Here is a 14146-nt window from a genome sequence, read left to right as displayed (position 1 = left end):
GCGGGACCCCACTAACTACCCTCCTCCACTGAGAATACTGGCCACGCAATCCTACTCTCTGCTTCCTATCTTTCAACCAGTTCTTAATCCATAATAATACCCTACCTCCGATTCCATGACTCTGCAATTTCTTCAGGAGTCTTTCGTGCGGCACTTTGTCAAACGCCTTCTGAAAATCCAGATATACAATATCAACCGGCTCCCCATTGTCCACATGTTTGCTTACCCCCTCAAAAAAATGCATTAGATTGGTGAGGCAAGACTTCCCTTCACTAAATCCGTGCTGACTTTGTCTCATCAGTCCATGTTTTTGTATATGCTCTGCAATTTTATTCTTAATAATAGCCTCCACCATCTTGCCCGGCACCGACGTCAGACTCACCGGTCTATAATTTCCCGGATCTCCTCTGGAACCCTTCTTAAAAATCGGAGTAACATTGGCTACCCTCCAGTCTTCCGGTACTACACTCGATTTTAGGGACAGATTGCATATTTCTAACAGTAGCTCCGCAAGTTCATTTTTTAGTTCTATTAATACTCTGGGATGAATACCATCAGGTCCCGGTGATTTACTACTCTTCAGCTTGCTGAACTGACCCATTACATCCTCCAAGGTTACAGAGAATTTGTTTAGTTTCTCCGACTCCCCCGCTTCAAATATTCTTTCCGGCACCGGTGTCCCCCCCAAATCCTCCTCGGTGAAGACCGAAGCAAAGAATTCATTTAATTTCTCCGCTACGGCTTTGTCCTCCTTGATCGCCCCTTTAACACCATTTTCGTCCAGCGGCCCAACCGACTCTTTGGCCGGTTTCCTGCTTTTAATGTATCTAAAAAATTTTTTACTATGTATTTTTGCTTCCAACGCTAATTTCTTCTCAAAGTCCTTTTTTGCCCTCCTTATCTCCGCTTTGCATTTGGCTTGGCATTCCTTATGATCTATCCTGTTACTTTCAGTTGGTTCTCTTCTCCACTTTCTGAAGGATTGTTTTTTGGCTCTAATGATTTCCTTTATCTTACTGTTTAGCCACGCCGGCTGACGTTTAGTCTTTTTTCCCTTTTTTCTAATACGTGGAATATATTTGTCCTGAACCTCCAGGATGGTGTTTTAAACAGCATCCACGCCTGATGCAAGTTTTTTACTCTGCGAGCTGCTCCTTTCAGTCTTTTTTTCACCATTTTTCTCATTTTGTCGTAATCACCTTTTCTATAGTTAAACGCTAGCGTACTTGATTTCCTAGTTTCACTTCCTTCAATGCCAATATCAAAACCGATCATATTATGATCACTGTTATCAAGCGGCCCTCGTATCGTTACCCCCTGCACTAGATCATGAGCACCACTAAGGACTAAGTCTAGTATTTTTCCTTCTCTTGTCGGCTCCTGAACTAGCTGTTCCATGAAGCTGTCCTTGATTTCATCAAGAAATCTTATGTCCCTTGCGTGTACAGATGTTACATTAACCCAGTCTATATGCGGGTAATTGAAATCCCCCATTATTATTGTGTTGCCCAGTTTGTTTGCGTCCCTGATTTCCTTTAACATTTCCGCATCCGTCTGTTCGTCCTGGCCAGGCGGACGGTAGTACACTCCTATCACTATCCTTTTCCCCTTTGCACATGGAATTTCAATCCACAGTGATTCCAAGGAGTGTTTTGTTTCCTGCAGAATTTTCAATCTATTTGATTCAAGGCTCTCGTTAATATACAATGCTACCCCTCCACCAATCCGATTCATCCTATCACTACGATATAATTTGTACCCCGGTATGACAGTGTCCCACTGGTTATCCTCCTTCCACCAGGTCTCAGAGATGCCTATTATATCTAATTTTTCATTTAGTGCAATATATTCCAACTCCCCCATCTTATTTCTTAGGCTCCTGGCATTCGCATATAGACATTTCAAACTATGTTTGTTGTTCCTAAGTACATCATGCTTAGTACTTGACAGTATTAATTGGCAATCTTTTGTCTGATTTTTATTGTTATTTAAAGATACCCGATCTACTACAATCTCTTTTGCAACCTCACTATCAGGATACTCTATCTTCCCTGTTATGGTGATATCTTTGAAAGATACCTTATCCCGAACCATGCTCTTTTGAGCGACTGTCGGCCTTCCCCCCATTTCTAGTTTAAAAGCTGCTCTATCTCCTTCTTAAACGCCGATGCCAGCAGCCTGGTCCCACTCTGGTTAAGATGGAGCCCATCCTTTCGGAATAGGCTCCCCCTTCCCCAGAATGTTGCCCAGTTCCTAACAAATCTAAAGCCCTCCTCCCTGCACCATCGTCTCATCCACGCATTGAGACTCTGGAGCTCTGCCTGTCTCTTGGGCCCTTCGCGTGGCACAGGTAGCATTTCAGAAAATGCTACCCTGGAGGATCTGGATTTCAGCTTTCTACCTAAGAGCCTAAATTTTGCTTCCAGAACCTCTCTCCCACATTTTCCTATGTCATTAGTACCCACATGTACCAAGACAGCCGTCTCCTCCCCAGCACTATATAAAATCCTATCTAGGTGACGCGTGAGGTCCGCCACCTTCGCACCAGGCAGGCAAGTCACCAGGCGATCCTCACGTCCACCAGCCACCCAGCTATCTATATGCCTAATGATCGAATCACCAAGTACAACAGCTGTCCTAACCTTTCCCTCCCGGGCAACATTTGGAGATATATCCTCGGTGCGAAAGGATAATACATCCCCTGGTGGGCAGGTCCTGGCTACAGGAGTACTTCCTACTTCACCAGGGTGATGATCTCCTTCTAGGAGACCTCCCTCCTCCAAGGTAGCACAGGGGCTACCTGACTGGAGGTGGGACTTCTCTACAACATCCCTGTAGGTCTCCTCTATGTACCTCTCTGTCTCCCTCAGCTCCATCAAGTCTGCTACTCTAGCCTCTAGAGAACGGACACGTTCTCTGAGAGCTAGGAGCTCTTTGCATCGGGCACACACATATGACACCTCACCAATTGGGAGATAATCATACATGTGACACTCAATGCAAAAGACTGGATAGCACCCCTCTCGCTGCTGGACTGCTGACTCCATCTTAGTGTTTTTTGAGTTTTTCCGTAATTTAAAACTTGCTAAAGTATTAAGGATATCAGCCTATCACTAACTTACAGTTCCTCCTTTAAACCCCAATCTTCAAGTTCCGAAAGCACAAGCAAAATTTGTTCACTTACCAGAGAAATATCCTCTTCTCCCAGAACTTATTAGAAGGAAAGCTTTCGGCGCGCGGCACCTTGAGCAGAGGCCCCGAGTGGATCGGAACGGACCTGGGAGTCACTCCGGCGAAGGCTCCGAGGATATGCAGATGAGCTGCAAGTCCTCCACGGCACCTGAGAAGGCAACCGGTGGGAGAGCTGGGCACCTCTCAACCAAGAAAAGGCTTACCAGGGGTTAGGCCGAAGCCAGCATTCCTCCCCCTGAGGGTCACCTGATCCTGGCTAAGAAGTACCTGGTAGCTCTGGGTAGGTGGAGCGAAAGCCCTGGGTAACTGTGGCAAAGGCCCTGGGAAGGTCGGGGTGGATTTGGGAGTCACCCCGGATGCAGCTGTGAGGATATGCAGAACGCTGCAAGTCCTCCACAGCACCTGGTAGGAGCACTGTGCACCTTGAGCAGAGGCCCCGAGTGGATCGGAACAGACCTGGGAGTCACTCCGGCGAAGGCTCCGAGGATATGCAGATGAGCTGCAAGTCTCTCCGTCTGATGTCGTTTTATGTAGGCCACCGCTGTCGTGTTGTCCGACAGAACTCTGACAGCCAATCCTTCCAGGGTCAATTGAAAGGCCAGAAGCGCCTGGAATATCGCTTTCAACTCCAAGCGATTGATGGACCACTCCGACTCCTCGGGTCTGCAGAGACCCTGGGCATGCCTTCCCTGGCAATGTGCACCCCAGCCCTTCAGGCTGGCATCTGTTACCACCAGGCACCAATTGGGGAGCGCTAGCAGCATTCCTCGCCGCAACACGCTTTCTGAGAGCCACCACTCCCATACTGAGCCAGGCCGCAGGGAGCCACGCGAGTCTGCATTGATAATCCTGAGATATGGGAGACCATCACTGAAGCAGGGAACACTGCAGAGGTCTCAGGTGCGCTCTCGCCCACGGCACCACTTTCAAAGCGGCCGTCATCGACCCCAACAGCTGGACTATGTCCCAATCTCGCGGGCGAGACATCCTCAGGAGCAGACGGACCTGGTTCTGAAGCTTGCACCACCTTTGCTCGGGTAGGAACACATACCCCAAGGCTGTGTCGAACCATACCCCCAAATATTCTAGAGATTGAGAGGGGGTCAGGTGACTTTTGGCCAAATTGACGACCCAGCCCAGAGATTGAAGTACTGAGACCAATCTGGCTGTTCTCTGATGACTTTCTACTGCCGAGTCTGCTCTGATGAGCCAGTTGTCTAGGTACGGGTGAACCCGGCTACCCTCTCGCCTGAGAAAAGCAGCTACTACCATCAAAAGGTTCGGGGAGCTGTGGCGAGGCCAAAAGGCAAGGCCCGAAACTGGAAATGTTTTCCCATCACCGCAAACCGCAGAAACCTCTGGTGCGGGGGCCAAATAGGAATGTGCAAATAAGCTTCTATCAGATCCAGAGAAGTGAGAAACTCTCCTGGCTGTACCGCCGCAATGATGGAGCGCAGGTTTTCCATGTGAAAATGCCGCACTCTCAGGGACTTGTTGACTTCTTTTAAGTCTAGGATGGGCCGAAAAGACCCTCCTTTTTGCGACACCACGAAGTAAATGGAGTAACGGCCAGAGCCGTGTTCGGTGGGAGGCACCGGGGACACCACCCCTATGTGAATCAAGCCTTGCAAGGACTCCTCTACTGCTGCCCTTTTGGCGGCAGAACCGCATCGGCACTCCACAAACACGTCTCTTACCGGGGCATTGAATTCTATTCTGTAGCCATCTCTGATCAGGTCCAAAACCCATTGATCTGAGGAAATCTTGGCCTACTCCTCGTGAAAGAGGGAAAGTCGTCCTCCTGTAACAAACAGAGAGCGAGACGAGGGCCGGCGTATCATCATTGAGAGGGTCGCCTTTGAACCGGCTGCTGCGGAACGTTTGTCCGAACAAAAGGAGTTCCTCTGCTGAAAACGGGCACCATGAAGTAAACCCAGAACGCCCTGGGCGGTACCTTCGAGCTTCACAGAAGCGAGGTCTGAAAGAGGAGGGAACCGCCTGACCCTTGGAGAAAGGCCGCGGCCTATCCTTGGGTAAGCGCTGGGGTTTAGCATCCCCCAGGCCTTTAACAATGTTCTCCAACTCCTCACCAAATAGGAGAAGGCCTTGAAAGGGCAACTTCACCAACCTTTGCTTAGAGGCCATGTCAGCCGCCCAATGCTGTAGCCACAACAGGCGGCGAGCCGCCACCGCCATCTGCTTAGCCGAAGCTCTGACCAGAGCATAAAGGGCTTCAGCCAAGAAAGACAAGGCCGACTCCATCCGCGGTGCCACCTCCGCAAGGGGCTCCGCTCCATCTCCGGGCTGTTCCACTGCCTGCTGTAACCAAGCAAGGCAGGCTCGGGCAGCGTAACAGCTGCATGCAGACGTCCGTAAGGATAGGCCTGATATCTCAAAGGACCGCTTTATAGCTGATTCAAGGTGTCGGTCCTGCATGTCCTTCAGGGCAACTCCTCCAACTTGGAGGGTAGTTTTCTTTGTCACAGCCGTGACTAGGGCATCCACTTTAGGCACAGCTAGGCGCGCCAGATGCTCCTCACTTAGAGAGTATAATTGCCCCATAGCCCTGGCAACTTTCAAAGGCCCCTTGGGGTCAGCCCATTGAGCCAAAATAAGCTCTTGGATGGAGTCATGCAAAGGAAAGGCTCGAGCAGGCTTCTTAGTACTTGTCATCCTCGGATTAGCAGAGGAGACTTCAGCACTTGCAGGATCTTCAATAGAGAGGGCCTGCAATGCATTAGAAATAAGCGCTGGCAGCTCATCGCGGTGGAAAATCCTCACCGCGGAAGGATCATCCGGATCCAGTGGCAATCCTGCACCTTCCTCTGGCTCTCCAGACCACGAGGGCCTGCCAGACCCCTCAGACTCCTCACATCCCGACCACGGGAGGGGGGGGAAGGGGGTGCACCACTCTCTGAAGGGGAATCCACCCTTCTGCGCTTGTCCTGCGGCCATCTGTCAGGGGAAAACGCACCTGACTTCAATTCAAAGCCAGGCTCCAAAGGAGGGGACACAGGCAGCAGGGCCGATTGAGACCTCTGTGGGAGAGCTCTTTTTAACATAAATGCTTTATGCAGCAGCAAAACAAACTCAGGGGAGAATGGCTCACCCTCGTCTCCCGGTTCCAGTCCGGGGGTAATAGCTCTCATATTAGCCTCCATATGAGGCTCCCCTCCAGGCTCAAACCCCTCCGCCTCAGCGGGGGTCGCGCCATGCTGTTCCAAAATGGCGCCCGCTGCCAGCTCCACGGAGCGAGAAGAAACCTCGCTCGCCATGCTCGGGCCGGCTCTGACGTCAGAAGAGCACGATTTACAGAGCCCTGCTGCTGATCTGCGCTTGCCACAATGGGAACAGCACTTAACAACCTCCACAGCCATTGCCGAAAATGGCGGGAAATTCAAAATGGCGGATTCGCGACAAAATCGTCCCAAACGCGGGCCCTCCCCGGAGCTACAAAGTGCTCTTACCTCCCAGGACCAAGGTCACAGAGCTCCGATCCGCTGCACAATCAGAAGAAAACCTCTTTTCTGGGATCACAGCGCTACAGCGCAACTTTTTTTTTTTTTTTTTAACGCTGTGAAGAAAGTTAGAGACAACAGCGCAAGAGGCAAATTTTTCCACTCTGGAGGATCAGTAGCGTGGGAAAGGCAGTGAAAGGGCGAACCTATGTGCCTGCATCCACAGCATGGGCAAAGACAGGGACAGGGCTAACCTATGTGCCTTTAAAGTGGGCACCACCAGCCACAACACCCCTGCTACAACTGGCAACAGCACAGGAGCCACCCCAGGCAGATTTTCTGAAGGAGCTGAATAAGCTGCGTCCAACCTGCTGGGGAGATAAAGAATACTGAAGAGGCAGATGGAGCTAGCTGGCCATGAGGCACTATGGTTTTTCAGTGCTCTATCTCCCCCTGCTGGTTGATGGACACAACCCACTCGTAATGGATTCATCTGCTTGATGACAAGGAAGTCTGCTTTGTTGGGTCCTATTTGTAAAGCAACCAGGTCCTCACTTCATAGCTCTACCCAGCGTTACTGCTTGGATTAATCCACTACAACAGTGCATTTGGGCAAAGTGTGCTGACCAATCTTTGTATTGTTGCAACTCTCATGCCATTTATATATTCTGTCTGCTCTTTAACCTGGATCCATGCATATTAAAAAAAAGATGAGCATCCCAGAGCTTGGCAGTCTCATGTGACACAATCCTGCTTGTCAGTGGAAAAGATCAACCTCCATCTCCCTGCAGGAAGGGATGACACCTGCTTGTTTAGGGTAGTACAGCCCAAAAAGAATAACCTTTATACTTTCCTGCCCAATGGGAGTCAGAAACAATTATGAGGCGTTGAGAATGTCTCATCTAGCTGGCAGAATACCTGTCCAAAACTTGAAAGAACAGAATAAAATCTGAAAAGGGGAACTTGGAGAAAACACAATTTGAACAATTTGAAAATATGCCAGATTTGACTAAGGGTTTGATGAAATAAGCCCCCCCTCCAAAAAATGGACAATAGCCTCTTCCACAGAAATGTATCTAAGACAATACACCAGAGTGCATACCTGAAGTCTCCACAGATCTTTGTTCAGGCTCATCATACTGCAGAAGTTCATCAAGTGCCAGTTTTGCAGCATTTGCTTTAGCTTCTTTCTTATTTTGCCCCAATCCTGTCTTGTACTGTACACCATCAATCACAGCACAGAATGCAAAATAAGTACCAAAAACATTACCTTGAAAAGAAAAAGAAATATATTAAATATTACCTATCTGCTTTCAAACTCAAAGGTTACAATTACTAACACCTCTATTCTTCTGAGCAGAAAAAAAAAGCTCTTTCCATCCATACATTCTCTTTTTTTTTCCCAAGATTTTTTTTATTGGTTTTAGTACAATGTAAATAGTACATAACATTAACCAAAAGAAATAAAAAGATGCATTATGAAGATATATAATAGATTATATAGTGTGCCAAGGAATTATATAATTATAATAATAATCTAAGATAAGTAGTTATCATTTATGTAGTTTCATTTGAAATGGAATCAAGATAGGAAGCAATTGGAGACCATACAGTATTTGTTTTAATAATTGATCCTGTGAATGTGGCGGAAGCCAATTCTAGCTTGTGGTACATTAGAACAGATTGCCACCAGAAATGTTCATTTAACATTGAAGAGGTTTTCCAATTATTTAGAATCATGCATTGTGCTATAGTAACTAATATGTCAAACAATTTGTAATTATTGGGAGAGAATGTGAATTCTGGAGAACAGGATTTCAAAATTATTAATGAGGAAGTTAGTGGAATATCTGAATCAAATATTTTACTAATGATGGTCCATACATTCTCAACAAGAAGCTTTTGATATCGTTGCTAAACCTAACACCTTTCCCACTGATCTTGTATCTCATTCTATCCTTCATATCATTTTAACTTTAAATCTTCCCCAGTAGCTGGTATTAGGGATGTGCACAGGGATAACAGGGTCATTTACTTTTTTGGTTCAACACCCTCCCCCTTAATTTTTGGACTGATCAATTCATTTCAAGAAAAAAAAAAGCAATAAAACCATGTAGGCGTGATGTTTTCTTTTAATACTGAAGAGATATATGTATAGTCTGTAGCTAGTTTGTTACTATTTTTAAACTCTGTTTATTTTATTGTGAATGTTTGATTTGTAAATTGCCTAGGTTATAGGCCATATAAATTTTTAAAACAAATACGCATATCTTAATTCATAGGTTAATGTGCATTAAGTGGAGTGTGCACTATTTAAGACCCACTAACAAACCTAATGTGCACTAATGAATGCATAACCCTAGCTGGTACCATTCTGCAAAGCAAAGTTTACCTGTAACAGGTGTTTAAGGATATTAGGATGCAAACCCTCAATTATGGGCCATGTCATTTGCCAAAGCCTAATGTGTTAAAAAAGTGCTACAAAGTTGCACAAGTTTTCAGACCTTTACAAGTCATCGACCCCCAACAGCTGGACAATGTCCCAAGCTCGCGGGCAAGGCATCCTCAGGAGCAGACAGATCTAATTCTGAAGCTTGCACCGCCTTTGGTCGGGTAGATAAACAAACCCCGAGGCCGTGTCGAACCGTGCCCCCCAAATATTCTAGAGATTGAGAGGGGGGTCAGGTGACTTTTGGGTATATTGACGACCCAGCCCAGAGATTGAAGTACTGAGAGCACTCTGGCTGTGACATGATGACTCTTTTGCCGAGTCCGCTCTGATGAGCCAGTCGTCTAGGTATGGGTGAACCCGGATACCCTCTTGCCTAAGAAACGCATCTACTACCACCATTACCTTTGAAAAAGGTTCTGGGAGCTGTGGCGAGGCCAAAAGGCAAGGTCCGAAACTGGAAATGTCTTCCCAACACCGCAAATCGGAGGAACCGTTGGTGCGGGGGCCAAATAGGTATGTGCAAGTAAGTTCTTTTAGGTCCAGAGACGTGAGGAACTCTCCTGGCTGAACCGCCGCAATGACGGAGCGCAGGTTTTCCATGTGAAAATGCCGCACTCTCAAGAGACTTGTTGACTTCCTTCAAGTCGAAAATGGGCCGAAAAGACCCGCCTTTCGCGGAATCACAAAGTAAATGGAGTAACGATCGCAGCTGTGTTCGGCGGGAGGCACAGGGATCACCACCCCAAGGTGCAACAAGACTTGTAGGGTCTCCTCTACCGCCGCCCGTTTGACAGCAGTACCGCATTGGGACTCCAAGAACACGTCTCTCACCGGGGCATTGAATTCCAATCGGTAACGTTCTCTGATCAGGTCCAGGACCCACTGATCCAAGGTAATCTTGGTCCACTCCTCTAGAAAGAGGGAAAGGCATCCTCCTACAGCTGTAAAGGAGGCGTGGACTGGCGCACCATCATTGAGAGGGTCGCCCTTTAACTCCAGGCCTAGCACCGGCCGCTGCGGATCGCTTGTCCGAGAGAAAGGAGTTCCCTCTGCTGAAAACGGGCACGATGAGTAAACCCAGCAGAGCGCCCCGGGCGATACCTTCTAGCTTCACGCAAGCGAGGTGTAGAGGAGGAGGGAACCACCTGACCCTTGGAAGAAGGCCGCGGCCTATCCTCAGGTAACCGCTGGGTTTTAGCATTCCCCAGGTCTTTAACAATCCTCTCCAAATAAAGGAAGTCCCCAAAAGGGCAACTTCACCAGCCTTTGCTTAGAGGCCATGTCAGCCGCCCAATGCCGTAGCCACAGAAGGCTGCGGGTGGACACCGCCACAGACATGTTTAGCCGAAGCTCTGACCAGATCATAGAGGGCGTCAGCTAAAAATGACAAGGCTGACTCCATGCGCGGTGCAACCTCAGCGAGGGACTCCGCACCATCCACGGGCTGTTCCACTGACTGTTGTAACCAAGAAAGGCAGGCTCGAGCAGCATAAGAACTGCAAACAGACGCCCTTAAGGCTAGGCTCGAAATCTCAAAGGACCGTTTTAGCGCTGATTTGAGGCACCGGTCCTGAATGCCCTTCAGGGCGACCCCTCCCTCCCTCTACTGGGAGGGTGATCTTTTTTTGTCACCGCCGTGACTAAGGCATCCACTTTAGGCATCCCAAAACGGGCCAAGTGCTCCTCACTCAGAGGATAAAGATGCCCCATCGCCCTTGCCACTTTCAAGTGCCCCTCTGGGTCAGCCCATTGAGCAGAAATAAGCTCTTGGATGGAGTCATGCAAAGGAAAGGCTCGAGCAGGCTTCTTAGTACTTGCCATCCTTGGATTACCAGAGGAGGCCTCGCAAGGCATCACAGTTAAGTTCTGGCAGCTCATCGTGGTGGAAAATCCGAACCGCAGTGGGATCATCCAGAACCAGTGGCAAACCTTCCTCTGGCTCCTCAGACAACGAAGGCCTGTCAGATCCCTCAGAGTCCCCACAGCTCGACCACGGGAGGGGGGGGGGGGGGGGGGGGGGGGGGAAGTGCGCCGCTCTCCAACGGGGAATTTACCCATCTATGTTTAGCGTGCATACAACACTCAGGGGAATCCACTTCTGACATCTGCCCCGGGCCATCATCAGTCGGAGGGAGACCAGGTAGCAACGCAGTGTCAGACACCTGCGGCAGAGCTCTTTTCAGCATGAAGGTTTTATGTAAAGTAAGCACAAACTCAGGGGAGAAAAACTCAGCCTGACCTCCCGTCTCTGAATTAGGAGCTACGGGGAACGGAGCTCCTCTGGTAGCCTAGGCCCGAGGTGCCCCTCTGCTCACAGACTCCTCCGCAACCGCAGGGGTCGAGCCATGCGGCGCTTCCAAGATGGCGCCCGCTACCAGCTCCATTGAGCGTGAAGACTCATCGCTCGCCATGCTCGTACTGGCTCTACCGTCTATACAGCACGTTTTACCTCAAAGGACCGAGTCCACCGAGCTCCGGTCACGCTGCACGTCAATAAAAGCCTCAGAATAGCAGCGCATAAAAAGCGCGTTTTTTTTTTTAACACTGTGAGGAAAGTTGGAGGCAAACAGCTACAATGGTACTCCGGAGGCAGTAGAGGGTGGGAAAGGCAGGGACAGGGTGAACCTATATGCCTACATCCACAAGGGGGAAGTGGGAAAGGCAGGGAAAGGGCGAACCTATGTGCCTGCATCCAGAATGGGTAAGGCAGGGAAAGGGCGAACCCATGTGCCTGTATCCACAATGGATAAGGCAGGGAAAGGGCGAACCTATGTGCCTTTATGTGGGCACCACCAGCCACAACACCCCAGCTCAACTGGCCAAGCACAGGAGCTTCCCCAGGCAAAAATGTTCAAGGAGCTGAACAAGCTGCGTCCTACCCTGCTGGGAGATAGAAAAATACTGAGAGGCAGATGGAGCTAGCCGTCCTAGAGGCACTATGGTTTTCAGTGTTCTCTATCTCCCCCTGCTGGTAGGCGGACAAAACCCATTCGTAATGGATTCATCTGCTGCTGATGACAAGGAATACATTAAAAAGGATCTGTGACAGAGGAGAGCCCTGTGGTAACTCCAGAGGGGGATTGCCAAACATCAGATAAATTATCTTTCATCTTGACAACAAAAGTTCTTAAATCATTTCAATACCAGTCCCCTCTTTAGTTCCCTGCTAGTCAACAAAACTACGATTTTGGACTGTGAGCAGCTTTCCAACCCAAGGCCACACAGAGAAGACCCCCTGATCCTATGCAAGCTATACATTGTTGGGCCATGGGGCACCTTAAGAGAGACCAAAAGAAGGCCTATATCGCAGCCCTGCTGCAAAAAATCCAAAAGATGCGGAACCGAAGCACTGAAAAGAGATAGGCCCAAAGCCTTTATCCCTGTACTCCAATATCCTCCAAGTGCGCATCTCCATCAACGACATAGCACGTTGACAAGAGCAAAGCATAAACGCAAGGACCTGAGCAGAATAACCTTACTTAGCCAGGATAGCACTAACAAGATGCAGGCCGTAAGACAGAATCGATCCGAGTCCGGATGCACGACAGGACTCTGCGACCAGAGAACTCGCTGGACCTGAAGTCTAAAGAAAAAGCCATCCCGACGATGTCGAAGATCGGTGCACCACGTCCTTTGAGGCCAAGCAGGTGCCACGAAAATCAGACTTCCCCTATGCGTCTCTACCTTCTGAAGACAGCGCCTATCAGAAGCATACCTTAGACCGGCTGAGCAGGATTGTAGAAGATTGTCCATTCCCTGTGCTAAGGGAGCCTTTTGACGACTGAAGAACAGAGGAAGTTTTGCATTGCTGGCGGAAGCAAACCGAAGCGTTCCGGGATACCCCCAACAAACGAGGAACGGCCGAAACGCCACTTCGCTTAGCAACCACTCTCTTGAATGGAGCAGAAGACAACTGAGAAAGTTTGCGTGAACATTTAAGACCCCTGCTACTTAAGCCGCTGAAAGAACCATCAGATGGACCTCCACCCATTGAAGCAAGAGCGCCGTCAGCAATGGCAGACTCCCCGTACCTCATGATCTATTGAAAATTGCAACCACAGTAGCATTGTCTGACCTTAGTGGAACCGCTCGGCTTCTCTGAAGAAGAAAAACACCTCTGGAGCCCCAGAAGAAATCACTCTGGTCCCTAACAGGATGATTGAAAATAATGCCTTCTGAAGAGACCAGAGACCCTGAGGAAACTGCCCCTGACAGCAAGCCCCCCAGCCGAGGAAAATAGCATCTGTCGTAACTACAGACCATCTGGTCTGATCTAGAAGCATACCTTCGAACAAATTGGACTCCCAAAACCACCAATATAAACTGGTCTGCACTTAAAGTGAAAGAGGCAAAGTTTGATGAAGCGAAACCTCTGAAATGACCATCTCGACAACCACTAGGTCTGAAGAGATCTCTTGTGAGTCCTGGCCAGGCCACCACCTCGATCACTGCCGGACTGGTTCCCAAGGCTGTAGAGAACATCCCGCCGAAGGAGTGAAATCTGCCCGAAGCGACGAAATCTGAGTCTGCAACTTGAGGACCAGAGCAGACGGAAGAACATGCGACCGTGGCTTGTGTCGAACCTGACCCCCAGATACGTAATCGACAAAGAAGGCAGAAGACTGCTCTTCTGCACATTAACTACCCAATCTAGGATCTGCAAGAATGGTATTACCCGAGCTGCCATCTGAAGATACTTGTGGGAAGACCTTGCCCGGATCAACAAATCATCCAAATAAGGATGCAGTAAAATGCCTCTACCACAACTACCCTGACTGTGGTAAACGTACAAAGAGTAGATGCCAACCCGAAGGGAAGAGGCTGAAACTGAAAATGGTGGACTAGCACTGCAAAAGAAACAAAAGAAACGTTGATGTGCAGAACGAATAGGAATGTGAAAATAGGCTTCTGTAAAATCGAGAGAAGTCAGAAAACTCCCGTGACCGCACTGCAATAAAGACTCCATCCGAAAGGAGAGCACTTAACGGACTTGACGCCTTGAAATCTAAAATTGGATAGAAAAACTGTCTGTCTTTCTTGAAAA

The 14146-nt window shown here is 48.8% G+C and overlaps 1 protein-coding gene across 3 annotated transcripts in view; it reads right to left on the bottom strand.

Moving 5' to 3' along the window:
- Positions 1-14146, bottom strand: part of ADAD1 (adenosine deaminase domain containing 1) — a 349421-nt gene that overhangs the window by 270307 nt on the left and 64968 nt on the right. For all 3 annotated transcript variants that reach the window (XM_030191773.1, XM_030191775.1, XM_030191774.1), the window contains exon 4: positions 7753-7920. In XM_030191773.1, the coding sequence (XP_030047633.1) occupies positions 7753-7920 (168 nt within the window). The remainder of the gene's footprint in view (positions 1-7752; positions 7921-14146) is intronic.

Source organism: Microcaecilia unicolor, chromosome 2 (assembly GCF_901765095.1).
Source record: "Microcaecilia unicolor chromosome 2, aMicUni1.1, whole genome shotgun sequence".
Taxonomy (NCBI): Eukaryota; Metazoa; Chordata; class Amphibia; order Gymnophiona; family Siphonopidae; genus Microcaecilia; species Microcaecilia unicolor.
This window is presented reverse-complemented; position numbering and strand designations above follow the sequence as displayed.